General features: G+C 71.0%; 1 protein-coding gene across 4 annotated transcripts; it reads right to left on the bottom strand.

Annotated features, from left to right (window-relative positions):
- Positions 1-140: 140 nt before the first annotated feature.
- On the bottom strand, positions 141-26,190 carry KIF1C (kinesin family member 1C). 4 transcript variants are annotated; one of them, XM_074982995.1, is made up of 22 exons: positions 25,970-26,190; positions 17,033-17,174; positions 16,467-16,543; positions 15,096-15,275; positions 14,949-15,014; positions 12,786-12,964; positions 11,931-12,042; positions 11,721-11,798; positions 9,335-9,400; positions 9,053-9,137; positions 8,881-8,959; positions 8,645-8,793; positions 7,791-7,954; positions 6,879-6,958; positions 6,290-6,365; positions 6,128-6,207; positions 5,951-6,045; positions 5,382-5,465; positions 4,580-4,760; positions 4,319-4,391; positions 1,945-2,535; positions 141-791 (listed from the first exon to the last, which is right to left on the bottom strand). In XM_074982995.1, the coding sequence occupies exons 2-22, from the start codon at positions 17,136-17,138 to the stop codon at positions 234-236; spliced, it is 3,159 nt and encodes a 1,052-aa protein (XP_074839096.1). In that variant the 5' UTR covers positions 17,139-17,174; positions 25,970-26,190; the 3' UTR covers positions 141-233. The 4 variants fall into 4 exon arrangements, with proteins under 4 accessions (XP_074839096.1, XP_074839099.1, XP_074839098.1 ...); XM_074982998.1 differs by lacking the exon at positions 25,970-26,190 and adding an exon at positions 22,642-22,787; XM_074982997.1 differs by lacking the exon at positions 25,970-26,190 and adding an exon at positions 18,508-18,617.
- Between the last annotated feature and the right edge of the window lie 1,557 nt (positions 26,191-27,747).

Genomic DNA, 27,747 nt, shown 5'->3' with positions numbered 1-27,747 from the left:
CATGATCCTCTGCTCCTCAGACACCCCCTTTATGTCACGATCTTCCTCTTTCCCACAATCCTCTGCTCCTCAGACACCCTCTTTTCCCACAATCCTCCTTGGGCCCCCCCCCTTTCCCACAACCCCCCACCACTCAGACTCCCCCCCCGGTTTCCCATGATCCTCCTCTGCCCCCCCCTTCCCACACTTCTGGGCCGCTCGCCCCAGCGGCCCCCAGGCCGGTTCCCAGGGCCTCACTGACAGCCCTGCAGGTCGGGGGCCGAGTGCTGGCGGCGCAGGGCGGCCGTGGGGCAGGGGGCGGCAGGGGGCTGGCAGAGGGCCCGGGCCCCGCCCTCCAGGGAGCACCGGCGGCTGCCACGGCGGGGGCGGTGGCTGGGGCCGTCGCGCCATTGCCAGGGGGGGCGGGACGCGGAGCCGCCCCCCGCCTGGCCCTCCCCCGGCCAGCCGCCCCGGTGCTGGGGGTGGCTCTTGAAGGGGAAGCGGAGCTGGCGGTCCTGGGGGGGCAGGAAGCGGCCGTGGCGCTGGGGCTGGGGGCCCCGGCCGAGCTGCTGCTGCTGCAGCCGGGCCTGCTCATGGCGCAGCCAGCGCAGACGGCCGCGCCGGAAGGCCGGATCCTGCTGCATCAGCCAGCTGAGGCGGTCGCGGCGGGACAGGGCCGGGGAGTCGGCTGGGGGGCTGGGGGACCCCCGGCTGCCCCCATCCGTCTCCTCCGAGGGCGGCGGCGAGCTCCGCGCGGTCTCCAGGTCCTCGTCCTCGTCCTCCTCCGCCGCCGCCTCCTCCTCCGCCTCCACCTACAGGGAGAGGGTCGGGTCGGGTCGGGTCGGGGGGCGCGGCCACACAGGGTCCCCCCAGGCCGGCCAGTGCCCCCCCACCCGCCGCCGCCGTCTGCAGCAGGCCAGGCCTTGGCTCCTCCTGGTGGCGAGAAGCGGCAACTGCAGCCTGGATGCCTGGGTTCTCGCCCGGGCACTAGGGGGCAGGGCAGTGGGGGCTGGTGGTCAGAGCAGGGGCCGAGATCCAGGACTCCTGGGTTCTCTCCCCGGCGCTGGGAGGGCAGTGGGGGCTGGTGGTTAGAGCAGGGGCCGAGATCCAGGACTCCTGGGTTCTCTCCCCGGCGCTGGGAGGGCAGTGGGGGCTGGTGGTTAGAGCAGGGGCTGGGAGCCAGGACTCCTGGGTTCTCTCCCCGGCGCTGGGAGGGCAGTGGGGGCTGGTGGTCAGAGCAGGGGCCGAGATCCAGGACTCCTGGGTTCTCTCCCCGGCGCTGGGAGGGCAGTGAGGGCTGGTGGTTAGAGCAGGGGGTGGGAGCCAGGACTCCTGGGTTCTCTCCCCGGCGCTGGGAGGGCAGTGGGGGCTGGTGGTCAGAGCAGGGGCGGGAGCCAGGACTCCTGGGTTCTCTCCCCGGCGCTGGAAGGGCAGTGGGGGCTGGTGGTCAGAGCAGGGGCGGGAGCCAGGACTCCTGGGTTCTCTCCCCGGCGCTGGAAGGGCAGTGGGGGCTGGTGGTCAGAGCAGGGGCGGGAGCCAGGACTCCTGGGTTCTCCCCGGCACTGGGAGGGCAGTGGGGGCTGGTGGTTAGAGCAGGGGGTGGGAGCCAGGACTCCTGGGTTCTCCCCGGCGCTGGGAGGGCAGTGGGGGCTGGTGGTCAGAGCAGGGGCGGGAGCCAGGACTCCTGGGTTCTCCCCGGCGCTGGGAGGGCAGTGGGGGCTAGTGGTTAGAGCAGGGGCTGGAAGCCAGGACTCCTGGGTTCTCTCCCCGGCGCTGGGAGGGCAGTGGGGGCTGGTGGTTAGAGCAGGGACTGGAAGCCAGGACTTCTGGGTTCTCTCCCCGGCGATGGGAGGGCAGTGGGGGCTGGTGGTTAGAGCAGGGGCTGGGAGCCAGGAGTCCTGGGTTCTCTCCCCACTCCTGCAGGGCGGGGGCACGGGCGCCCGGATGCCTGGGTCCCGCCCTGACCTGCGGCAGCGGGAGGGCCCGCTCCATCTGGCCCACGCGGCGCCGCAGGGCCCGGATCTCGGCGTCCTTGCGGCAGTTCTGCAGCCGCACCTCCCGCAGCACCTCGCTCAGCTGCTCGACATGGGCCCGCAGGTCCTGCAGGGCGGGGCGGGGGCCGGGCGGGGGCTCCTCGTCCCCCCCCACGGTGTCCCACACGTCGCGGGCCACGGCGCGCCAGCTGTCCTCGGGGGGCGGCTCCCAGCGCCCGTACAGCCGGCACAGCTCCTGCATCTTCACCAGGCTGAGCGCCTCGATCTCGGGCCGGCCGTGCCGGAAGTCGCCCAGCGCCGCCTCGTAGCACAGCTCCTTCACCGCCTGCGCCTGCAGCTCTGCCAGCGGCAGCCCGGCCGGCGCCTTGGCCGGTCGCCGCCGCGCCGGGATTTGGTAGAGGCGCCAGGGCTCCCGCCGCTTCCCGCTGCTGGGCAGCCCCCAGCGCCGCACGATGCGCTGCACGCCGCCGGCCGGCAGCTGCTCCCGCAGCGCCGAGATCAGCCGCCAGCTCTCCTCGCACGAGCGCTTGTCCGAGTCGTCCCCGCTGTCCGAGTCCGCGTACTACCGGGAACGGGGAGAGACGGGCTCAGCGCCGCCCGCCGGCTGTTCCGTGCCCCCCTCCCAGCCCCGCCTCCCCCCTCGCACGAGGGCCCCTCGCACGAGCGCTTGTGCGAGTCGTGCCCGCTGTCTGAGTCCGCGTACTGCCGGGAACCGGGAAAGACAGGTTCAGTGCTGCTGGCCGTTCTGTGCCCCCTCCCAGCCCCGCCTCCCTGCTCGCACGAGGGCCCCTCGCACGAGCGCTTGTGCGAGTCGTCCCTGCTGTCTGAGTCCGCATACTGCCAGGAAAGGGGAGAGACGGGCTCAGCGCCGCCGGCTGTTCCGTGCCCCCCTCCCAGCCCCAGCTCCCTCCTCGCACGAGCACTTGTGCAAGTCGTCCCTGCTGTCCGAGTCCGCGTATTGCTGGGTGTGATGGAGTGTAGGGAGTTGTGACGGAGTGGGGGGAGGGCCGGTGCGAGACTCAGGCTGGATGTGAGAGACAAGCAGAGCAGCTCCCAGTGGCTAAGGATGACCCTGGGGCTACAACTGGCAGGTAACACCTCTGCCTGAACAAAGAGCAGGGAGGAGCCGAGCTGGGTTTTGGATGGGGGGCGGGGGCAGTTAGAGGCTGGGGAAGGGAGAGCTGGAAGGCAGCCAGCCTGAGGAGGGGGAAAGCTACACCCCACAGGGGCTCCCCTCGGGGTCTTCTCCCCAGGACGGGTTGGAAGGACTGTCTCTGGCTGCTGTGCTGTCGCTTCTGTGAGAAACTGGGCTTCTGTTGCCTAATAAACCTCCTGTTGGACCTGCTGAGTGAGAGTCTCTCCTGCCAGTGGACGGGGTGCAGTGCAGGGGGACCCCCGAACCCCATCACACCAGGAACAGGGAGAAATGGGCTCAGCGCCACCGGCCATTTGGTGCCCCCCTCCCAGCCCTGCCTCCCTCCTCGCACGAGGGCCCCTCGCACAAGCGCTTGTGCGAGTCGTCCCCGCTGTCCGAGTCCATGTATTGTGGGGGAGCGGGGGAGAGAGGGGCTCAGCACAGCCCGCCGGTGCCCCCTCCTAGACTCACCTCCCTCCTCACACAAGCGATTGTGCGACTCATCCCTGCTGTCTGAGTCCACATGCTACCAAGGAATAGGGGGTGAGACGTGCTCAGCGTGGCTGGCCGGCACCCCCTTCCAAGCCCCATGCCCCTCCACGCACAAGCACCCTTTGCACGAGCACTTGTCTGAGTCTTCCCCAGGGTCCGGGTCCACACACAGCCAGGGATGGAGAGCGCCTGTGCTGCGAGCCAGCATCCACCCCCACGCCTGCCCACTCCCACTCTTTGCACAAGCGCCCCTTGCACAAGTGCTTGTGCAAATCATCACCGCTATCTGAGTCCACATACCACTAAGGAAAGGAACAGGGTCAGCACTGCTGCCAGTAGCCTAATTCCAGCCTAGTCCGTCCACACCAGCCCCTCCTCACCTCTCGCACAAGCGCCCTTGCACGACTGCTTGTCTCATTTGTCCCTGCTGTCCCACTCTGTGTACTCCCAGGAGAGAGAGATGGGGCCAGCACCGCCGGCTGGCAGCCCTCTCCTGCCTCCTTGGCCCTGCCCGCTCCACACCAGTCCTGTCCCCCTCCTTGCACAAGTCCCCTTTGCACGAGGACTAGTGCAAGGTGGTACGCTATCCGAGGCCACATACGGCCAGGTGGGGGTGGAGGGACTGAGGGTCAGCGCTGCTGGCTGGTGCCCCCACCCCTGCTCCATACCCCCTCTGCCAGCCCCCCCGTGCTGGCCTATGCCCCCCCGGCCCACTTACCAGCCGCTGCTGCTCCAGGAGCAGGTCTGCCTCCTCCTTCTCCCGCCGGTACTGGTTCTCCAGGTCCTGGAGCCTGTGGGGAGCAGGAGGCAGAAGCCATGAGGGTGGCACCGCCTCAACCTCAGCCAGGGGGCCTGGCCCCTGCACTGGGGCCTGACTCCCAGAATCCCTCGGGGCAGGGCCAGCCCCCAGCCCTGCATCCCACAATCCCCAGGGGCGGGGGCAGACCCCCCCCCCCAGGGCCTCTCCCTGGACCAGCACCTCTTCTCCATCTCCAGCTTCATGTCGATCCCCTGGTGCTCCAGGAGCTCACGCTGGGCGAAGCTCCAGTCGACGGGCTCGGGCGCCGGCTCGGGGGGGGCGCTGCGCTCGCGGGCCAGGCGGGCCTGCTCGGGGTGCGTGAACCGGAACACGTGGTTCTTCCCCAGCACCAGCCGGCTCCCTGCGCGGGCGGCAGGTCAGAGAACCCCGGCATCCGGGCGCCCGCTCCCTCCCCCCAGTGCCCCCACAGCCAGCAGAGAACCCAGGAGTCCTGGCTCCCAACCACTCCACCCCAGTCTGACCACCAGCCCCCACTGCCCTCCCAGCGCCGGGGAGAGAACCCAGGAGTCCTGGCTCCCGGCCCCCTGCTCTGACCACCAGCCCCCACTGCCCTCCCAGCGCCGGGGAGAGAACCGAGGAGTCCTGGCTCCCACCCCCTGCTCTGACCACCAGCTCCCACTGCCCTCCCAGCGCCGGGGAGAGAACCCAGGAGTCCTGGCTCCCACCCCCTGCTCTGACCACCAGCCCCCACTGCCCTCCCAGCGCCGGGGAGAGAACCCAGGAGTCCTGGCTCCCAGCCCCCTGCTCTGACCACCAGCCCCCACTGCCCTCCCAGCGCCGGGCAGAGAACCCAGGAGTCCTGGCTCCCAGCCCCCTGCTCTGACCACCAGCTCCCACTGCCCTCCCAGCGCCGGGGAGAGAACCCAGGAGTCCTGGCTCCCACCCCCTGCTCTGACCACCAGCCCCCACTGCCCTCCCAGCGCCAGGGCCAGAACCCAGGCATCCGGGGGGTGGCGCCTACCTGACCTCAGCACCAGGGGCTCAGTGACCAGCTCCCCATTGACGTAGGTCTCAGCTCCTGGGCAGGGCTCGAGTGTGACCACAGCTGCGACAGAGAAGCCCCCATGAGACAAGCCCAGGGGTGTCCTGTGGGGGAGGGTGGGGGGCACACAGGAGAGACAGGTGCAGGCAGGGGGCTGATCCGCCCAGGCCCGGGGGGTAGGGGCGTCCGAGACCCGCAGCGAGGGGCATCATACCTGGGTGACTCGCCGTCCCGGCCGCCTCCCGCCAGCACAAGAGAGGGGGAAAGAGGCGTTAGGGCGCGCGCTGCCGGGTGGGGGAGTACCGTGTGCCTCAGTTTCCCCACATCCTCCTCCAGGTTCTACGCCTGGGGGCGGGGGGGCAGGCAGGGAACAGACCCCAGGGGGCGACCAGCTGGGGAGGGGGCCGGGCAGCTGGTGCGCAATGAGGGGGCCCCCGGTCGGAGCCTCTGGGGGCGGCAGGGGGCTCCCTGAGGGGCTGTGGGCCAGCTGGCCCTGGGGGCACAGCAGGGGGGCACAGCAGGGGCGTGGGGGCCTGGCCCCCCGATACCTTCCCCGGCGGCGCTGGCACAACTCCGCAGGACGCAGTGGTGCTCCTGGATGTGGGGTCCGCTCAGCTTGATGTCTACGTCCACCTGGCCCACCCTGGGGGGAGACAGGGGGTGAGGGGGGCCGGGCCGGCCAGGGACCCCCAGTCGCACCCCCCGGAGCCCGGCCCGCCCCCCACCTGGTCACGCCGTCCTTGATGTGGTAGAGCAGGCACTCCGACATCAGCGGGTCCTCGTTCAGATTCACCAGGTGCGGGGTCTGCGGTGGGGGCACACGGTGAGGGGTGCGGGGGGGCTGCACACCGGCCCCTGGCCCAGGGGTCCCCGGCCCCTCCACTCACCTTCTTAGGGGAGAAGACGCCCACGGTGCCCCCGTCCTCCCGCACGGCCACGCCCATCTCGGCCAGCAGCGCCTCCCTGCGGAGACAGCCCCACGGCACCACCCCGGCGCCCCCAGGGCCGGTGAGATGGGCCAGCGGTGACACAGGACCCCTCGCCCGGCGCCGAGATGCACCCACCTCTGGGGCGGGGCGACCGGTGACACAGGACCCCTCGCCCGGCACTAAGATGCGCCCACCTCTGCAGCAGGGTGGCCGGTGACACAGGACCCCTCACCTGGCGCTGAGACGCGCCCACCTCTGGGGCGGGGCGGCCGGTGACACAGGACCCCTCACCTGGCACTAAGATACGCCCACCTCTGCAGCAGGGTGGCCAGTGACACAGGGACCCCTCCCCCGGCACCGAGATGCGCCCACCTCTGGGGTGGGACGGCCGGTGACACGGGGACCCCTCGCTCAGCGCTGAGATGCGCCCACCTCCGGGGCGGGGTGGCCAGTGACACAAGGACTCCTTGTCCAGCACTGAGATGCACCTACCTCTGGGGCGGGGCGGACGGGGACACGGGGACACCTTGCCTGGCCCTGAACTCACCGCTCCATCCGAAGGGCCTCGGTTTTCCGCAGCTTCTCCTCCCACGTCTCATTCAGCTCTGCGATGATTTTCTCTGTCTCCTGATAATTCCAAAAAGCAGCCGGGCTCAGGTCACCTTTAGCCTCAGGGCCCACCGCCTGGCCCCGCCAACCAGACCAATTGTGCAGAGACTGCCAGACAGCTCAGCATCGGGGGCCGGGAGCCAGGACTCCTGGGTTCTGTCCCTGGCACTGGGAGGGCAGTGGGGGCTGGTGGTTAGAGCAGGGGGTGGGAGCCAGGACTCCTGGGTTCTCTCCCCGGCGCTGGGAGGGCAGTGGGGGCTGGTGGTTAGAGCAGGGGGCCGGGAGCCAGGACTCCTGGGTTCTCTCCCCGGCGCTGGGAGGGCAGTGGGGGCTGGTGGTTAGAGCAGGGGTGGGAGCCAGGACTCCTGGGTTCTCTCCCCGGCGCTGGGAGGGCAGTGGGGGCTGGTGGTTAGAGCAGGGGGTGGGAGCCAGGACTCCTGGGTTCTCTCCCCGGTGCTGGGAGGGCAGTGGGGGCTGGTGGTTAGAGCAGGGGGCCGGGAGCCAGGACTCCTGGGTTCTCTCCCCGGCGCTGGGAGGGCAGTGGGGGCTGGTGGTTAGAGCAGGGGGCCGGGAGCCAGGACTCCTGGGTTCTCTCCCCGGCGCTGGGAGGGCAGTGGGGGCTGGTGGTTAGAGCAGGGGGCCGGGAGCCAGGACTCCTGGGTTCTCTCCCCGGCGCTGGGAGGGCAGTGGGGGCTGGTGGTTAGAGCAGGGGGCCGGAAGCCAGGACTCCTGGGTTCTCTCCCCGGAGCTGGGAGGGCAGTGGGGGCTGGGAGCCAGGACTCCCAGGTGGTGGGAGTTGGTGGACAGCTAAGATGGGGCGGGTAATTTGGCCCCCCCGGAGCAGACCTACCTGCAGCCTCTCCATGGCCTCCTCGGTGCAGATGAGCTGGCCGCCCAGGGAGGGGAAGGGCTCGGAGGCCCCGTTGAGGGTGGCAGGGGGCTGGGCCTCGGCGGTGGGGTCACAGGGCATTGGGGGAGCAGGAGGGGGTCCGGCAGGCTGCTCCCCTTTCACACCTGCAGGGAGCACTGGGGTTAGGGGCCGGGCACACCAACAGCTCCTCCCCGCTTTCCCTAGAGCCTCCCCCCATAACCCCTGGGGGCCCAGCCTCTGCCCAGAGCGCTGAGCAATGGGGGTCAGAGCCCCCATTTACAAGTGCAGCCTCTTCCTCGTCCCACTCCTGCCATGGCGGGGCAGGCAGCCACCAAATCTCCCTTAACTCTGCCCTGGCGTGCTCTTCATGTGTGGGCTGCCCACCGCAGTCGGGGGGCCATCGGAGACACCCTGGTTCAGAAATGGGGCCCCTTTTCCTCACTCCCGCCCTGCCACCAGTGTTTGGCAGAGAACACCCAAATCCCCTTAACTCTGCCCATTTCACCTTCAGCCACAGGGGCCCCTCACTGCCAGGGTGCGGGACAATGGAGAGATGCAGTTTGCAAATGGAGCCCCCTTCCCTCACCTCCCTTAGGCCATCGGCCTTTGGCAGGGACAGGGTGTACGCTGCTCCCACCCAAAATCCCCTTAACTCTGCCCCTACCCTGTCCGCCCTCATGGGACGCTAAGCACAAAGGCAGGAGGGGCCCAGATGCTCTGGTTTGGAAAGGGAGCTCCCTTGTCCTTGCCCCACTCCAGCCCCGAGCACTGGCCCTTTCCACCCGAATCCCCTTAACTCTGCCCCTCTCCCCCGCGCCCGCACAGGGGCTCACCGCCAAGGCGGGGGGCGTCGGAGAGGCCCTGTGTGCACAGCAGCTCCCGCAGGCGAGCCACCTCCTCCTTCAGCTCCCGGATGAGCCGGGCGTTGGGGTCCTCGTTGACCACGGCGTGGCAGCGGATCTGCTTGGCGCGGTCGGCGTAGCTGAGGGGGGCGGGCAGGCGGGTGGGTCAGCACCTCCAGAGGAGCGGCCGGCCCCAGCCCGCCCCCCGGCCCGCCCCCGGGACTCACCGCAGGGTGCTGAGTGTCTCCTCGTAGCTGAGGTCGGCTGGGCTCAGGGCGGCGATCATGGCGGTGCGCGAGTTACCCCCTGGGAGGGCAGAGGGAGGTGAGCTGGGCCCCCCCAAGACACCCCTTTTCCCAGCCGCCGGCGGCACACCCCCTCTTGCCCCCCGCCGCCTACCCAGGTTCTCCTTCAGCAGCCAGGTGAGCACCGAGTCGCGGTACGGGACAAAATCCGCCTTCCTCCGCTTCCCGCTGCCGTTGTGCTGGAGGGAGGCGAGGGCAAAGAATGAGGGGGGATGCGCTGGCCCCCGGCCCCCTCCCCCCACGCGGCCACGACAGGGAGTGAGCAGCTGCTTCTGGGGAGGAGCGGGGGGCGGGGAACCACTGGGGCCCAGCAGAGGGGATCTCAGTGAGGGGGGCCCAGAGCCACCTCCCCGCAACCCTGCCGACCCCAACTCACCAGCTCGGCCAGCGCAGAGATCACCTTCCCCAGCGTGGTCAGAGACTTGTTGATGTTGGCGCCTTCCTGAGGAGGGACAGAGCCGGCAGGTGGGGCTGGGGGTAGTCACCACGCGCGGCCCAGACCCTCCCAACGCCCCCGGGGTGCCGAGATCCCAGCCTGGGCTCTCTCCCCGGCGCTGGGAGGGCAGTGGGGGCTGGTGGTCAGAGCAGGGGGCGGGATCCAGGACTCCTGGGCTCTCTCCCCGGCGCTGGGGGGCAGTGGGGGCTGGTGGGTAGAGCAGGGGGCGGGAGCCAGGACTCCTGGGTTCTCTCCCCGGTGCTGGGAGGGCAGTGGGGGCTGGTGGGTAGAGCAGGGGCTGGGAGCCAGGACTCCTGGGTTCTCTCCCCGGCGCTGGGGGGGCAGTGGGGGCTGGTGGTTAGAGCAGGGGGTGGGAGCCAGGACTCCTGGGTTCTCTCCCTGGCGCTGGGAGGGCAGTGGGGGCTGGTGGTTAGAGCAGGGGCCGGGAGCCAGGACTCCTGGGTTCTCTCCCCGGCGCTGGGGGGGCAGTGGGGGCTGGTGGGTAGAGCAGGGGGTGGGAGCCAGGACTCCTGGGTTCTCTCCCCGGTGCTGGGAGGGCAGTGGGGGCTGGTGGGTAGAGCAGGGGCTGGGAGCCAGGACTCCTGGGTTCTCTCCCTGGCGCTGGGAGGGCAGTGGGGGCTGGTGGTTAGAGCAGGGGCCGGGAGCCAGGACTCCTGGGTTCTCTCCCTGGCGCTGGGAGGGCAGTGGGGGCTGGTGGTTAGAGCAGGGGGTGGGAGCCCGGGCTCCTGGGTTCTCTCCCCAGCGCTGGGAGGGCAGTGGGGGCTGGTGGTCAGAGCAGGGGGTGGGAGCCAGGACTCCTGGGTTCTCTCCCTGGTGCTGGGAGGGCAGTGGGGGCTGGTGGTTAGAGCAGGGGCCGGGAGCCAGGACTCCTGGGTTCTCTCCCCGGCGCTGGGGGGGCAGTGGGGGCTGGTGGGTAGAGCAGGGGGTGGGAGCCAGGACTCCTGGGTTCTCTCCCCGGTGCTGGGAGGGCAGTGGGGGCTGGTGGGTAGAGCAGGGGCTGGGAGCCAGGACTCCTGGGTTCTCTCCCCGGCGCTGGGGGGGCAGTGGGGGCTGGTGGTTAGAGCAGGGGGTGGGAGCCAGGACTCCTGGGTTCTCTCCCTGGCGCTGGGAGGGCAGTGGGGGCTGGTGGTTAGAGCAGGGGCCGGGAGCCAGGACTCCTGGGTTCTCTCCCTGGCGCTGGGGGGGCAGTGGGGGCTGGTGGTTAGAGCAGGGGCCGGGAGCCAGGACTCCTGGGTTCTCTCCCCGGCGCTGGGAGGGCAGTGGGGGCTGGTGGTTAGAGCAGGGGGTGGGAGCCAGGACTCCTGGGTTCTCTCCCTGGCGCTGGGAGGGCAGTGGGGGCTGGTGGTTAGAGCAGGGGCCGGGAGCCAGGACTCCTGGGGTCTCTCCCCGGCGCTGGGAGGGCAGTGGGGGCTGGTGGTTAGAGCAGGGGGTGGGAGCCAGGACTCCTGGGTTCTCTCCCTGGCGCTGGGAGGGCAGTGGGGGCTGGTGGTTAGAGCAGGGGCCGGGAGCCAGGACTCCTGGGTTCTCTCCCTGGCGCTGGGGGGGCAGTGGGGGCTGGTGGTTAGAGCAGGGGCCGGGAGCCAGGACTCCTGGGTTCTCTCCCCGGCGCTGGGAGGGCAGTGGGGGCTGGTGGTTAGAGCAGGGGGTGGGAGCCAGGACTCCTGGGTTCTCTCCCTGGCGCTGGGAGGGCAGTGGGGGCTGGTGGTTAGAGCAGGGGCCGGGAGCCAGGACTCCTGGGTTCTCTCCCTGGCGCTGGGAGGGCAGTGGGGGCTGGTGGTTAGAGCAGGGGGTGGGAGCCCGGGCTCCTGGGTTCTCTCCCCAGCGCTGGGAGGGCAGTGGGGGCTGGTGGTCAGAGCAGGGGGTGGGAGCCAGGACTCCTGGGTTCTCTCCCCGGCGCTGGGAGGCAGTGGGGGCTGGTGGTTAGAGCAGGGGCGGGAGCCAGGACTCCCGGGTTCTCTCCCCGGCGCTGGGGGGCAGTGGGGGCGGGTGGTTATAGCAGGGGGTGGGAGCCAGGACTCCTGGCTTCTCTCCCTGGTGCTGGGGGGCAATAGGGGCGGGTGGTCAGAGCAGCGGGTGGGAGCCAGGACTCCTGGGTTCCCTCCCGCTGAGCCAGTGACACCCCAGGCTGCGCTAGCGTGAGGCGGGGGCCTGTCGGGGAGCCCCCTGACAAACGGGAGGTATCTGGGGGGTCCCCATCCCAGGAGAAGGAAACACCCTGTGGGACTCAAGCCCCGATTCCTCCCCCATTTCAGACGACCCCCTGCCTGGTCGCCCAGGGGCAGCGCCTTTTGTGGGGCCCCCTCACCTTTAATCTCACGCCCTTGGCCCCGGAGGAATCCGCCCGCTCGCTGCCGGCCAGGTCCACCAGGCTGATTTTGCTGACCTGGGGGTGGGGGAGCAGGGGAGACGTTCACCCCTTGGCCAGCCCAGCTGAGCCCCAGCAAACTCGCCCCACACCAGGGAGCTCCCTGCAGGGCTGGGCCAGCTGCAGGGAGACCCCGACTCCCCCCGGTACCTTCTCCGTGTCCAGGTCTGTCAGCTCATCGTGTCGCCGCTGCGAGAAGACGATGGTGAACACAGCATGCGAGCGGCTGCTGGTCTCATTCATGTTGGTGGCGGCGACAGTCCTGGGGGGGTGGGGACATGGAGTCCTGGCTCCTGGCCCCCTGCTCTAACCACCAGCCCCCACTGCCCTCCCAGTGCTGGGGAGAGAACCCAGGAGTCCTGGCTCCCGGCCCCCTGCTCCAACCCACTGCCCTCCCAGCACCAGGGAGAGAACCCAGGAGTCCTGGCTCCTGGCCCCCTGCTCTAACCACCAGCCCCCACTGCCCTCCCAGTGCTGGGGAGAGAACCCAGGAGTCCTGGCTCCCGGCCCCCTGCTCACCCCCCCAGCCCCTACTGCCCTCCCAGTGCCAGGGAGAGAACCCAGGAGTCCTGGCTCCCGGCCCCTGCTCTAACCACCAGCCCCCACTGCCCCCCAGAGCCGGGGCGAGAACCCAGGAGTCCTGGCTCCCACCCCCTGCTCTAACCACCAGCCCCCACTGCCCCCAGCGCCGGGGAGAGAACCCAGGAGTCCTGGCTCCCGCCCCCTGCTCTAACCACCAGCCCCCACTGCCCCCAGCGCCGGGGAGAGAACCCAGGAGTCCTGGCTCCCGGCCCCTGCTCTAACCACCAGCCCCCACTGCCCCCCAGCGCTGGGGAGAGAACCCAGGAGTCCTGGCTCCCACCCCCTGCTCTAACCACCAGCCCCCACTGCCCCCAGCGCCGGGGAGAGAACCCAGGAGTCCTGGCTCCTGGCCCCTGCTCTAACCACCAGCCCCCACTGCCCCCAGTGCTGGGGCGAGAACCCAGGCGTCCGGGCGCCGCTGACCTGGCCTTGTTCCCGCAGTCCATGAGGTCGGCCACGTCGGCGAACGACGCCACGGCCAGCTTGGAGAGGTCCTTGACGTAGGGGCCCAGCAGGGGGTGCTCACGCACCCGGAGGGCCCCCCGGCTCTTGGGGTTGAGCAGGTCCCGCACCCTCTCGCAGTAGATCTCCATGTAGCTGACCTGGGCAGGGGGCAGGAGACGATGGTGGAGGAGCTCAAGGTGAGTCGTGGGGGATGTGGGGCAGGACACGGGTGGGGGGGCACCAGGAGAGCCGGGGGGCACAAGGGAAAGGGGCTGGGGGGCAGGGCAGGGCGGGGGGCTGGAGCGGTGGGGGGCCGGCCGGGGGCAGGGCAGGGCAGGGCAATGCAGGGCTGGGGGGCACAAGGGGAAGGGGCTGGGGGGCAGGGCAGGGCGGGGGGCTGGAGCGCTGGGGGGCCGGCCGGGGGCAGGGCAGGGCTGGGGGGCACAAGGGGAAGGAGCCGGGGGGCAGGACAGGGCCGGGGGGGGGTGACACTTGGGAGCCGGGGTGCACAAGGGGAAGGGGACGGGGGGCAGGACAGGGCGGGGGGCTGGAGCGCTGGGGGGCCAGCCGGGGGCAGGGCAGGGCAGGGCCGGGGTGCACAAGGGGAAGGGGACGGGGCGCAGGACAGGGCGGGGGGCTGGAGGGCTGGGGGGCCAGCCGGGGGCAGGGCAGGGCAGGGCCGGGGTGCACAAGGGGAAGGGGACGGGGCGCAGGACAGGGCGGGGGGCTGGAGCGCTGGGGGGCCGGCCGGGGGCAGGGCAGGGCCGGGGGGCACAAGGGGAAGGGGACGGGGGGCAGGACAGGGCGGGGGGCTGGAGGGCTGGGGGGCCGGCCGGGGGCAGGGCAGGGCAGGGCAGGGCCGGGGGGCACAAGGGGAAGGGGACGGGGGGCAGGACAGGGCGGGGGGCTGGAGCGCTGGGGGGCCGGCCGGGGGCAGGGCAGGGCCGGGGGACACAAGGGGAAGGGGACGGGGGGCAGGGCAGGGCGGGGGGCTGGAGCGCTGGGGGGCCGGCCGGGGGCAGGGCAGGGCCGGGGGACACAAGGGGAAGGGGATGGGGGGCAGGGCAGGGCGGGGGGCTGAAGTGCTGGGGGGCCGGCCGGGGGCAGGGCAGGGCAGGGCAGGGCTGGGGGGCACAAGGGGAAGGGGACGGGGGGCAGGACAGGGCGGGGGGCTGAAGTGCTGGGGGGCCGGCCGGGGGCAGGGCAGAGCAGGGCAGGGCTGGGGGGCACAAGGGGAAGGGGACGGGGGGCAGGGCAGGGCGGGGGGCTGGAGCGCTGGGGGGCCGGCCGGGGGCAGGGCAGGGCAGGGCAGGGCCGGGGGGCACAAGGGGAAGGGGACGGGGGGCAGGACAGGGCGGGGGGCTGGAGCGCTGGGGGGCCGGCCGGGGGCAGGGCAGGGCCGGGGGACACAAGGGGAAGGGGACGGGGGGCAGGGCAGGGCGGGGGGCTGGAGCGCTGGGGGGCCGGCCGGGGGCAGGGCAGGGCAGGGCAGGGCCGGGGGGCACAAGGGGAAGGGGACGGGGGGCAGGACAGGGCGGGGGGCTGGAGCGCTGGGGGGCCGGCCGGGGGCAGGGCAGGGCAGGGCAGGGCAGGGCTGGGGGGCACAATGGGAAGGGGACGGGGGGCAGGGCAGGGCGGGGGGCTGGAGCGCTGGGGGGCCGGCCGGGGGCAGGGCAGAGCAGGGCAGGGCCGGGGGGCACAAGGGGAAGGGGACGGGGGGCAGGGCAGGGCGGGGGGCTGGAGCGCTGGGGGGCCAGCCGGGGGCAGGGCAGGGCAGGGCCGGGGGGCACAAGGGGAAGGGGACGGGGGGCAGGGCAGGGCGGGGGGCTGGAGGGCTGGGGGGCTGGCCGGGGGCAGGGCAGGGCAGGGCTGGGGGGCACAAGGGGAAGGGGACGGGGGGCAGGACAGGGCGGGGGGCTGGAGCGCTGGGGGGCCGGCCGGGGGCAGGGCAGGGCAGGGCAGGGCAGGGCTGGGGGGCACAAGGGGAAGGGGATGGGGGGGCAGGACAGGGCGGGGGGCTGGAGCGCTGGGGGGCCGGCGGGAGACACTCGGGAGCTGGGGGGCAGGACAGGGCAGGGGGCTGGTGCGCTGGGGGGCGACACTCGGGAGGCGGGGGGCAGGTGGGGGGCAGGGGGGACTCACCTCCACGGAGCAGGCCAGGTCGGGGACCGAGCTCTGGGCAACGCGGGAGAACAGGTCCTCACACAGCTGCAAGGAGAGGCGGATCAGACCCTGACGGGGGATGGCCGCCCCCCCCACAGCCCAGCCCCACGGCCACCCCCCGCCCACCTGGGGGATGATGCCGTTCTGCCCAGCCTCCTGCCGGCCCATCATGGTGTAGGACTTGCCGGCCCCGGTCTGGCCGTAGGCGAAGATGCAGACGTTGTAGCCCTCGAAGGCGTGAGCCAGCATCTCCTCCCCGATGTCCCGGTACACCTGCCGCTGGGACGCGAACCGGGGGTCCTCCTCCTGCGGGGGCAGCGTTAGGGGCCTGGCCGCTGAGCCTCAGTCGCCCTCCCCGGCCCAGGCCGTCCCCTCACTTGCCCCTTCCCCAGCCCTGCCGGTCCCCTCACTCCTGCATCCCCCAGCCCCTGCATCCTCCAGCCCTGCATGTCCCCTCACTCCTGCATCCCCAGCCCCTGCATCCCCCAGCCCTGCCGGTCCCCTCACTCCCGCCCCACAGCCCCTGCATCCCCCAGCCCTGCCGGTCCCCTCACTCCCGCATCCCCCAGCCCTGCCGGTCCCCTCACTCCCACCCCACAGCCCCTGCATCCCCCAGCCCTGCCGGTCCCCTCACTCCCGCATCCCCCAGCCCCTGCATCCCCCAGCCCTGCCGGTCCCCTCACTCCCACCCCACAGCCCCTGCATCCTCCAGCCCTGCCGGTCCCCTCACTCCCGCATCCCCCAGCCCCTGCATCCCCCAGCCCTGCCGGTCCCCTCACTCCCTCCCCACAGCCCCTGCATCCTCCAGCCCTGCCAGTCCCCTCACTCCCACCCCCACCCCACAGCCCCTGCATCCCCCAGCCCTGCCGGTCCCCTCACTCCCGCCCCACAGCCCCTGCATCCCCCAGCCCTGCCGGTCCCCTCACTCCCGCCCCACAGCCCCTGCATCCCCCAGCCCTGCCGGTCCCCTCACTCCCCACCCCACAGCCCCTGCATCCCCCAGCCCTGTGGGTCCCCTCACTCCCGCCCCACAGCCCCTGCATCCCCCAGCCCTGCGGGTCCCCTCACTCCCGCCCCGCAGCCCCTGCATCCCCCAGCCCTGCTGGTCCCCTCACTCCCAGCCCTGCGGGTCCCCTCACTCCTAACCCCACAGCCCCTGCATCCCCCAGCCCTGCGGGTCCCCTCACTCCCGCCCCACAGCCCCTGCATCCCCCAGCCCTGCGGGTCCCCTCACTCCCGCCCCGCAGCCCCTGCATCCCCCAGCCCTGCGGGTCCCCTCACTCCTAACCCCACAGCCCCTGCATCCCCCGGCCCTGCTGGTGCCCTCACTCCCACCCAGCTCCAACCTACCCACCCCCAGCTCCAGGAAGCCCATCAGGCTGTTCTGCCCCTGGATCACCCCAGAGAGACTGGGGGACATGGCTAATGCCCCCGAGGCAGTCGGTGGCGGAGCAACGAACATACCCCCCCACCAGCCAAGGACTGCCAGGCGCTCACCGAGGTGTGGGACCAGTAGGAATAGTCGAAGGTGAAGCTTTTGGGAGCATCTTTTGTTGCCTTGGGGTTGGTGATCGCTGGGGGGAGACAGAGCAGATGGTGAACGAGGGGCAGGGACCCACAGCGACCTGACCCCCTCCCCTGATGGACCCTGCACTGGGAGCCAGGACTCCTGGGTTCTCTCCCCGGCGCTGGGAGGGCAGTGGGGGCTGGTGGTTAGAGCAGGGGGCCGGGAGCCAGGACTCCTGGGTTCTCTCCCCGGCGCTGGGAGGGCAGTGGGGGCTGGTGGTTAGAGCAGGGGCCGGGAGCCAGGACTCCTGGGTTCTCTCCCCGGCGCTGGGAGGGCAGTGGGGGCTGGTGGTCAGAGCAGGGGGCCAGAACCAGACAGACGGCACTGACGGCCCCGGGTGCTCCCCGTCGAGCGAGAGTCACGTCTCGCTGCAGGGAGGTTTCTGAGCCGTGCACGGTGAACAAGCCAGAGCGACCCTTTGCGGAAGCAGAGGCGGGCAGCCCCCTCCCCTGGCTGGCGCACGGGGGGGTGTATGTGTGCACGCTCGTGTACTCACAGGTGGTTTGGCCGTGCATGTGGATGACGCACTGGGCCCCACGGCCGAGCTCACGGGCGTTAAAGGGTCGCACCCGCACGGCCACCTTGACGGAGGCGCCGGCCATGGCTGCCTCCCCCGGTGCCGCCCGAGGGGTCACGCCCTGCCGGGAGGATGAGACACAGGTGAGCACGGTACAGGGCTGACCCCCCCACTCCCCCGAACCGGGAGGGTTTCCCCGTGCCTCAGTTTCCCCACCAGTCCCACCACGGTCTCTGCTGCAAAACCCCCTGCCCCGCCTGTCGCCCCGGTACCTCCAGCCGGGCAGCCTCTGGCACTGCCCTCACCGGGAGACGCAGCCGACGTCAGAGCCGGCTGGGGACAGGCACCAGGCGAGAGCCTGGCTCCCCGCCCCCTGTGGCTGGGCGTGCCAAGGGAACAGCAGCTCTGAGTCACCGCGTTCTGGGCGGGGCGGGGTCCCCGTCCCAGGCAGGGCAGCTCCCTGCAGAGGTGCCGGCTCGCCCAGTCGGGGGGGTGGGTCCGGACTGAGGCTGGGAACCGGGAGCCGAGAATTCCCGGTCTCATCGGGAACTCTTCCGCCGGCGGCCAGCACCCCTGACCCAGCCCAGATCTGAGGAGGAGAGGTCGCGCTCGCAAGCCACTTGGGCCAGGCCGGCTCCAAGGGACGCAGAACCCAGCCCTTACAGCCGACGTTCCCCTGCCCTCTGCGCCAGCCGGGAGCAAGACTCCAGCCCTCGACTTCAGCGGCACTATGCTGGGGGGCTGATCACCCACCTTCTCACACTTTGGGGCTCTCCCGTCCTGCTGGGCCAGGCCCTCTGCGCTCCCCCAGACCCCAATGGACCCCAGCACTGGGTGGATGCAGCTCTAGGGCCCAGCCGCCCAGGGGGAGTAAACCCCAAATCAAAATCCCGCAGCCCCACCCCATAGAAAGACACTGGATGACACTGGTGTTCAGGACCAGGTGGTATGGTCCCATGGTGGCGCCCGTCCCCATTCAGACTTCCAGGACAGCAGGCCGGCTCACAGGTCACTAAGTCGAGCGCCCAGCCCTTGGGCTTCCAGAGCAGGCCTAATGGCTCTTATGCTACACACTGGCTTCTCACAGGTCACGTGGCAGGACACCCTGCACCCCACTCTCACATGGCCAACCCCGGCCGAGTGTCACGCTGACCAGAGGGTCCGGGACCAGGGCAGGATCACGAACGCTGGCTTGCCTCACTCAAGGGAGCTGGCCCAGTCGACGGGGGGCTGGATTTTATCAGCTGTTCGGTGCCGTGGCTTACCTGGACCCAGAGGGTGGGCGCTCTTTAGCTCTGCGGTGGATGGAAAATCAAGACGCCTCCCCCCACAGTGGTGTGCGCCAGCCCCGGAAGACCAGAGCGCGAAAACCACCCACTGCCCGCCCTGCGAACACCGCCAGGCTCTGAAATCCAAGGCCTCTCCCGCCCGGTGAAGGGTTAACGCTTCGGCACCTCAATGTGACTCCAAGGGCACGGGGCGGCCTCGCCAGGGGCCCGGGCCACAGCAGCGCACACACCGACGGAGGACACCCAGCGAGTTTATTTTTAGAGCCCCAGCTGGTCTCGGCCGAGCAGCCCCACGTGTGTCTCCGGTGACGTCTATCTTTAGCGTCTGACAGGCTGGGTGGACGGAGCAGAAGTCGGGCCCGCCCGATGCTGCAGAGCGACCCCCAGCACGCGCCAAGGGCTTCCCCCATCGCCACGCACCACAGCCCTCCTTCGGCCCTGTCCCCAGTCCTCGCCTGACACGAGTTCCTCCCCCCAACGCTGGCACAGGGGGGGACATGGCGTTCAGGATCGAGCCACGGCCGGTGGAAACCGCCAGCCTCGCTCCGCGTATCCGCCGCGGGGGCCAAGCAGCCGTGGCCGCCAGAGAGGGAGACCCGGGGTTCGTTACGGGTGTCTCACTGCGCACATGGCACAAACCCAGGCGAGGATTCAGCCGTAAAGCCGAAGCCGGGGGGCTGACGACGTGAGCACCACCAGGCTGCGCACACAGGAGAAAAGGAAACGGTGCAAAAACACGGTCCCCTCCTGGGAGCCGAGTGCGGGGAGGGTGAGGCCCCGGGCGCTCTGCCAGCCGGCACGCCAGACCCTGCTCCCAGCAGCTCCAAGCCAGCGCAGCGCAGCAGGCCTGTCCACGCCGAAACGGGCGTGGGAAAAGCGGGCCGAAAAACCCGCCCTGGGCTTCCACGCAAGCCCGAAGCCAGAGCTCACCGGGGAAAGCCACGAGGCCAACGCTGGCGGAACCTCTCTTGTCCGGCATGCAGGCATCGCCACCACCCCCACGCCCAGCCGGCGCGGAGCAGCTTCCAGGCTGACCTGGCCACGAGCCATTCCGGCAAAGAGCGTCGGTGGAACAGAGCCGTGACGGTCTGTCTCCCTGGAGGCCAAGGACGCCATCACGACCGCTGCTTGGGGCGCAGCGAGTCCACTTCAGAACTGAAGCGGGGAAGGCGTCCCGTTGGGTGGAGTTGCTATGTCGGGCGGAAGGCCCCGTTACCGCCCCACCAGCTCCTTCGCGGCGCAGACGCAGGCGCTTCGGTTTTCTGGGGGGGAAGGGGGCCCAGAGGAGCGTTTCTCGCGCGCACAGAGATGGCACCAGCGGGGCGACAGGCCAGCCCGCTTGTTTGAACCAACCCGCCACCCGAAGGGACGGGGAAAACTGCGACTGTGCCGTCCGGAGCGGCCCCGAATCGGCCCGCAGAACTCCATACTGCGACAGACGGCACGGCAAAGGAACGGCCCCGGAGGTGGAGAGCCGGGAACCGTCCCCGAGAGGTGTCAACCGCAGCGGCCTGCTGCCCTGGAGGGAACGGGTGGGCCGCGACTGTCCCTGTTCGGCTGCACACGTTCCCTGTAGTAACGCCAGGCGGGTGCCTCAGTTACCCTACGCACCAGGTATTCTGGGTCCAGTGACTGTTCGCACATGCACGATGGCCGTGCCCCTCGTGCCCTGCGACACGCTCACCCTCACACGCCTGGTGCTTGGGGTTAGTCGCAGATGCGAAGCCAAAGGAGCCTCCGTCGCACGCCCTTCTGCAGCCCCTCCTGGACGCAGCACGCACACACACGCCCCGGCTCACCACAACCAGCTCGCCCCGGAGCCCGGCGGACGTGCTTCTGCTGCACATGCACGTGCGTTCACCAGGGGCGAGATGCTGAGAACCGGGCAGGGCAGGAAAAGCCGGACGGGAAAGACAACTTCCCCGGCTGCGAGCAGGGAGTGGATTTCCTCCAGCCAGCAGGGAGCGAGGGGCGGGGCTTGCAGCAACAGGGGTGAGCGGAGCAGAGCCAGGCCGGACGGCCATGCCCCTCGGGTCCCTCGCAGGGTGGAGGCCTTGCACCAGGGCTGAGGCCTTGCACCAGGGCCTCCCGGGTCATCCCCAGCAGGAGCGGCGAGTGCACGAGTCCGGACACACGTTCCCCTCGTCTCTGGAGGGGATTTGATTCCCTGCTTCAGTTGCGTGTGTTTGCCGACCTCCTACCGCGACCCTGGGGTGTGCCTCAGTTTCCCCAGGCCTGGCAGCCGTGCGTGGCGGTGGGGGGGGGGGAGTGTCGGTGTGATGCCTCCTCGCACGTGCACAATCGCCTTCCCTCCCGGTACTTTGTGACCCAGGCCGCTGAGGGGAAACGGGCCGAAGGTGGACAGTCGGGAGGGACTGGGACCGGGACCCCCTCTGGGTCCCCAGGATGGGTTGTACTGACGACTCCTGGTTCCCAGGCTGACGTCTGCTTTCCCTGCCGCCTCCCCGACACCCCAACACCCCCTGCTCCCCCAAAGCCGGCGCGCTTAAGAAGGCGCTCGACCCAGACGCCTGGGTCTAGCCCCCCCCGATGTGCCCCGCGACCCACATCCCCCGGCGGCCTGAGGAGAGATTCAGCCAGTTGGCAGAGGCCCCCGGCGGGAGCGACCGTCCCGCCCCTGCTGACCCAGGGAGAGACCCCTGCCTCCCCCCCGCCCCCGTTGGTCGCACACCAGGGGCGCTTCCCCCCTCGCCCCGGGCTCCTTCCTTCTGCCCCCACCCAGCCAGCAGCCGCTTCGCACGTCAACATCCCCCGCCCCCCGCAGAACCGTCCGTTCGCCTGGTTAAAATCAACCCTCCTCTCCCCAGCGACATTTGTACAGCCCCTTGCACAGCGGGCTCGGGGCCCGCCTCTGGCAGAAGCAGCATCCCCTCTCCACGTGAGACCACACCAAGGGCCATTCCCGGGTCAGAGCAAAGGTCCGTCCAGCCCAGCCCAGCCCAGCCCAGCATCCCGTTTGCCAACAGCAGCCAGGGCCAGGGGCCCAGCGGGTGGACCCGCGACGGTGATCAATGGGCTTCTCTCCTGCCTTCCGTCTCCGGCCTCTGACAAACGGGCCAGGGACACCGTTCCTGCCCTTGGCTAAGGGCCTCCTATGGCCCTGACCTCCAGGAATGGATCTCGCTGTGCGTTGGACTAACTCCCTCACACTCCTGCGGCGAGGAGTTCCGCCGGTGCGAGAAGGAACTTCAGACCTGGCCCGCTCCCTTCGTGGGCTGCCCTCCGGTTCCGAAGTGACGGGGACAAGTCAGTCCCTCCGCGTTTTACAGCCCTTCGTCACGTCCCCTCAGCCTCCTCTTTTCTGAGCTGGACAGTCCCACTCTGAGCCCCCGCTCACCCCACAGGCGCCGCAGGGCCCTTCCCTGAGCCTTTCCGAATGCCCCAGTGTCTTTCGGGAGGGGAGGAGACCACATCCGTACGCCGTATTCCGGAGGGGGCCGTCCCGGAGCGTGGGGAAGGGGCAGGAAATATTCTTGTCGGCCCCTTTTTAATAGTTCCTCGCTTCCTGGAGGCTGGTCAGAGGGCAGCTACCGAACGCCGCGTGGATGTTTCCAGACATCCAGCCCCGAGAACCCCACGACAATCTCTCTCTCTCTCTCTCTCTCTCTCTCGTTTTCCCCCATCCACCTCGTGGGCGCCCACCCCAGCAACGAGCGCGCCGGCAGCCGGGCTTGCGGCGGATTCTCAAGCATGGGCCATTTTTAAAAATCGAACCAGAGTATTTTCCCCACCCCTCCCAGCTCGAGTGCAGCCCAAAAATAAAACGCGTGCAGTTCGCTGCCCGGCACGACACGGGGAGGCCGACAGACTGACCGCAGCCCCCCGAAAACCTCCACCCCACAGCTCGGAAGCCGACCGACGGCCGGCACCAGTGGGGGAAATAAACTCAGCCGCCTCCCCCGCGACCCGCACGCCCCTGGACAGACGGCGAGGAGGCGTTCTCGGAGCAGCTCTTTGAACAGCGCCCCGCCTCGCAGCCGGGCACGGCGGAGGCTGGGCCGAGCCGAGAGGCGCCCAGCGGCGTCAGACGGGGTGGAGGCGCCGAGTCCCCGCAGGAAGCCACAAATCAAAGCCGGCCGGGCAGAGGCACAAGGCGCCCGGCGCGGGGACCACCGAGGCTGCCAGCGCGCTCTCGGCAGCCAAGGTCAGGGAGCGAGCGACGGAGCGCCTCACGGGGCTGAAGTCCCACGGCCCGCCCCGGAGGCCTTCTGGAAAAGCCGGCAGGGAAGCAGGGCAGAGAATTCGAGGGCCGGTTACGTGACGTGTTTGCCCCCTCACCTCCGGCCTCCAGAAATACCGCCGAGTTCCCCAGAAAAGCCCGGAGCCATCCCTCGGCTCACGCTGGCGGCGGAGCCTCAATCGCTCAGCCCCCTCGGTCTTCCCGTCTGTGAAATGGGGGAAGTCGCCCGCCTGTCCCGGGCTGCGGGGCCCCTAACTCGGCCTCCCCGCGGGAAGGAGGGCTCAGGCCGCTCGGCAGCCTGGCCCGGCTGGGGCCGGGAAGGAGGCGGCTGCTTCGAACACGTGGAGATGATGAAGGGCGACAGGAATGCGCAGGGCAGCGGGAGCTAAAAATAGCCGGCCGGGGGTCGGGGCTGAGGGGTGCAAAGCCCGGCACTGGGGCTGCAGGCGGCAGCTCGTGGGGTGGGGGCCCTCGGCAGGACGTCACCGCTGGTGGCCCTCCGCCCCGGCAGCTGCCGAGCGCGAGGTTCGGCGCGGGTCCCGTCGCCGACGGCGGGGACTGCCCCACCCCGAGGCCAGCCACCGGCTCTGCCCGCCAAGCCAACGCGGCCACCGAGCCGGGCGGGCGGGAGGTCGCTGGGGGCCAGCAACGCCCCGAACGCTGGGGTGCCCCACGGCGCCAGGCAGCCGGGCGCAGCTCGGTGGTGCTGGGAGATCCAGGCCCGGGGGCTACCCGGCCCCGGTTCCCACGCTGCCACCGCCAATGCACAGAAGAGCAAGGGGCTCTCGCGCGGCGCCGGCCTCAGCCCGTTTCCGACCGGGCCCGTTTGCGGAGCCCAGAGCCCCGGCCCCCCCGTTCGGACAGAAAGCAGGTCGCCCACAAAGCTTCTCCGGACGGGGGGAGGGAACCCCAGGGGGGGATGGGAGCCCTGGGGGGGGGGATGCAGAGCTCTCCCAGGGGGGACGGGAACCCTGGGGGGGACAGGAGCCATGGGGGGGGGACGCAGAGCTCTCCCTGGGGGGGACAGGAGCCATGGGGAGGGACGCAGAGCTCTCCCTGGGGGGGATGGGAGCCATGGGGGGGGATGCAGAGCTCTCCCTGGGGGGGACGGGAGCCATGGGGGGGGATGCAGAGCTCTCCCTGGGGGGGACAGGAGCCATGGGGGGGACGCAGAGCTCTCCCTGGGGGGGACAGGAGCCATGGGGGGGGACGCAGAGCTCTCCCTGGGGGGGATGGGAACCCTGGGGGGGACGCAGAGCTCTCCCTGGGGGGGACGGGAACCCTGGGGGGGACGCAGAGCTCTCCCTGGGGGGGACAGGAGCCATGGGGGGGATGCAGAGCTCTCCCTGGGGGGGACAGGAGCCATGGGGAGGGACGCAGAGCTCTCCCTGGGGGGGATGGGAGCCATGGGGGGGGATGCAGAGCTCTCCCTGGGGGGGACGGGAGCCATGGGGGGGATGCAGAGCTCTCCCTGGGGGGGACAGGAGCCATGGGGGGGACGCAGAGCTCTCCCTGGGGGGGACAGGAGCCATGGGGGGGGACGCAGAGCTCTCCCTGGGGGGGACGGGAACCCTGGGGGGGACGCAGAGCTCTCCCTGGGGGGGACGGGAACCCTGGGGGGGGCGCAGAGCTCTCCCTGGGGGGGACGGGAACCCTGGGGGGGACGCAGAGCTCTCCCTGGCGGGGGAAGGGAACCATGGGCGGGACAGGAGCCTGGGGGGGGACGCAGATCTCTCCCGGGGGGATGGGAACCCTGGGGGGGACGCAGAGCTCTCCCTGGGGGGGACGGGAACCATGGGGGGGAACAGAGAGCTCTCCCTGGGGGGGGACGGGAACCATGGGGGGGACATAGAGCTCTCCCTGGGGGGGACGGGAACCATGGGGGGGACGCAGAGCTCTCCCTGGTGGGGACGGGAACCATGGGGGGGAACAGAGAGCTCTCCCGGGGGGGGGACGAGAACCATGGGGGGGACGTAGAGCTCTCCCTGGGGGGGACAGGAGCTCTGGGGGGGACGCAGAGCTCTCCCTGGGGGGGACGGGAGCCCTGGGGGGGACGCAGAGCTCTCCCTGGGGGGGACGGGAGCCCTGTGGGGGGGACGCAGAGCTCTCCCTGGGGGGGACAGGAGCCATGGGGGGGGACGCAGAGCTCTCCCTGGGGGGGACGGGAGCCCTGTGGGGGGGACGCAGAGCTCTCCCTGGGGGGGACGGGAAACATGGGGGGGACAGGAACCCCGGGGGGGACACAACACTCTCCCTGGGGGGGACGGGAACCATGGGGGGGACAGGAGCCCTGGGGGGGACGCAGAGCTCTCCCTGGGGGGGACAGGAGCCCTGGGGGGGATGCAGAGCTCTCCCTGGGGGGGACAGGAGCCCTGGGAGGGGACGCAGAGCTCTCCCTGGGGGGGGACGGGAGCCCTGGGGGGGATGCAGAGCTCTCCCTGGGGGAAGGGAGCCCTGTGGGGGGGACGCAGAGCTCTCCCTGGGGGAAGGGAGCCCTGTGGGGGGGACGCAGAGCTCTCCCTGGGAGGGACGGGAGCCCTGTGGGGGGGACGCAGAGCTCTCCCTGGGGGAAGGGAGCCCTGTGGGGGGGATGCAGAGCTCTCCCTGGGGGAAGGGAGCCCTGTGGGGGGGACGCAGAGCTCTCCCTGGGGGGGACGGGAGCCCTGGGAGGGGACGCAGAGCTCTCCCTGGGGGAAGGGAGCTCTCGTGGGGGGGGGACTCCCAGGGGTACGTTAACTCCGAGTTTCTCAACCTTTTTTCCCATTAACACCCTGCATTTATTTTACGTTCATCGAGTTTCTTTACCCGGCGCCCGCCGTGTCCCACGTCCGGCGACGAGCTGAGCGCCCGGGGGTCCCTCACGGTCCCGCCGTTCAACCCAGCAGGTTGCGACGGCCGGGAAAGCCAGCGCAAAAGCGACGGGGGCGCGCAGCGGGGCCGGCGAAAGCGGGCGAGCCGCGGAACCGTGCTTCCGGTGGGCCAGCACCGGGAAGGGCAGCAGGAGGACGACCCCGGAGCCCGCCTCTCTCTGACAGCACGGGCCCCCAACGCAGCCCAGAGTTGGGGTCCCTGGGGCCGGCCGGGCCCCTTGTGGATCACTCCCCCACCACTGCCACAGCCCCCACAAAGGAAACCCCCTCCAGGCCCTTTCCTGCCTCCCCACCCGCTTCCGCCCGGCGACCGCCCCTGCCCCCGGTGCCCCGAAACAGGTTACCCTGAGACCCACAGAGCACTGCTTAGAATGGGGAGTCCCCCACCCCTATGCGGGGTCCCCCACCCGACACACAGCCCAGCCAGGATCCCAGCAATGCACTGCCCCACCCCACACACAGCCCAGCCGGGATCCCCACCCCCTGTCCCCCAACAGCCCTGCCAAGGGTCCCCCACACACTGCCCCCCATAACCGGGCCGGGGGTCCCCACATACCTTTCCTTTCAGCAGCCCCGCAGCACCATCTCAGCAGCCGGGGCGCGAGGGGGCCCAGGGTGCTGCGCCCCCACCCAGCGCCTAGGGTTGCTGCATGCCGGCGGGGGGGGCACTGCAAAGGGAGTGCAATGCAGGGGTGCAATGGGGGTGGTGCACGGCCCGGGGGAGTGCAATGCAGGGGTGCAAAAGGGGTGGTGCACGGCCCGGGGGGGTGCAAAGGGGGTGGTGCACGGCCCGGGGTGGTGCAAAGGGGGTGGTGCAAAGGGGGTGGTGCACGGCCCGGGGGGGTGAAATGGGGGTGGTGCACGGCCCGAGGGGGTGAAATGGGGGGTGCAAAGGGGGTGGTGCACGGCCCGAGGGGGTGAAATGGGGGGTGCAATGGGGGGGTGCACGGCCCGTGGGGGTGCAATGCAGGGGTACAGGGGCGGGGGGAACACGGCCCGCAAGGGGGCGGGAGCGGCCCCCGCTTTGCACGGGGCGGGGGGACCAGCGGCCCGGCCAGGCTGGGCACAGGGCGGGGGGGTGGGGGGGGCACGAGCCCTGGGATGTCGCGAGACGGGAAAGGCGGCGGCCCCTCCCCGGGAGCCTTAAAGGGGCGATGGCTGGGGGGGGTGTGCGGTGTGGGGTCCAGCGCAGTGCAGTGCTGGGGTGCAGCGCGGGGGGGGCGGGAGGAGGGAGAATGGGGGGCCAGGCCCGCGCCCGGGGGGGGGTAAGGGACGTGACCAAGGCCGGGCGGGGGGGCGGAAGCGGAGGGCGGAGCTTGACTCGCCAGAGAGGCTCAGCTCCTGCCCCCCCGGCTGTTCCCCCAATCGCCCTCCCCCCCCGCTGTTCCCCTCAGCCCCTGCCCCCCCGGCTGTTCCCCCAATCGTCCTCCCCCCCGCTGTTCCCCTCAGCCCCTGACCCCCCGGCTGTTCCCCCAATCGCCCTCCCCCCCGCTGTTCCCCTCAGCCCCTGACCCCCCCGGCTGTTCCCCCAATCGCCCTCCCCCCCGCTGTTCCCCTCAGCCCCTGACCCCCCCGGCTGTTCCCCCAATCGCCCTCCCCCCCGCTGTTCCCCTCAGCCCCTGACTCCCCGGCTGTTCCCCCAATCGCCCTCCCCCCCGCTGTTCCCCTCAGCCCCTGCCCCCCGGCTGTTCCCCCAATCGCCCTCCCCCCCGCTGTTCCCCTCAGCCCCTGCCCCCCCGGCTGTTCCCCCAATCGCCCTCCCCCCCGCTGTTCCCCTCAGCCCCTGACCCCCCGGCTGTTCCCCCAATCGCCCTCCCCCCCGTTCCCCTCAGCCCCTGCCCCCCCGGCTGTTCCCCCAATCGCCCTCCCCCCGCTGTTCCCCTCAGCCCCTGCCCCCCCGGCTGTTCCCCCAATCGCCCTCCCCCCGCTGTTCCCCTCAGCCCCTTACTCCCCGGCTGTTCCCCCAATCGCCCTCCCCCCGCTGTTCCCCTCAGCCCCTGACCCCCCGGCTGTTCCCCCAATCGCCCTCCCCCCGCTGTTCCCCTCAGCCCCTGACCCCCCGGCTGTTCCCCCAATCGCCCTCCCCCCGCTGTTCCCCTCAGCCCCTGCCCCCCGGCTGTTCCCCCAATCGCCCTCCCCCCGCTGTTCCCCTCAGTCCCTGCCCCCCCGGCTGTTCCCCCAATCGCCCTCCCCCCCGCTGTTCCCCTCAGCTCCTGCCCCCACGGCTGTTCCCCCACTCGCCCCCCCCCGCTGTTCCCCTCAGCTCCTCCCCCCCGCTGTTCCCCTCAGCCCCTGCCCCCCGCTGTTCCCCCAATCACCCTCCCCCCGCCGCTG

This window comes from Carettochelys insculpta, chromosome 34 (assembly GCF_033958435.1).
Source record: "Carettochelys insculpta isolate YL-2023 chromosome 34, ASM3395843v1, whole genome shotgun sequence".
Lineage (NCBI taxonomy): Eukaryota > Metazoa > Chordata > Testudines > Carettochelyidae > Carettochelys > Carettochelys insculpta.
This window is presented reverse-complemented; position numbering and strand designations above follow the sequence as displayed.

Excerpts from the sequence above, each read along its gene's own strand:
- KIF1C (XM_074982995.1), bottom strand. The coding sequence starts at position 17,138 with ATGGCCGGCGCCTCCGTCAAGGTGGCCGTGCGGGTGCGACCCTTTAAC. Across the intron at positions 8,794-8,880 it reads GAGACACTCAGCACCCTGCG|CTACGCCGACCGCGCCAAGC; the intron begins GTGAGTCCCGGG and ends CGCCCCCCTCAG. Across the intron at positions 6,208-6,289 it reads GCGTCTTCTCCCCTAAGAAG|ACCCCGCACCTGGTGAATCT; the intron begins GTGAGTGGAGGG and ends CCCCCACCGCAG.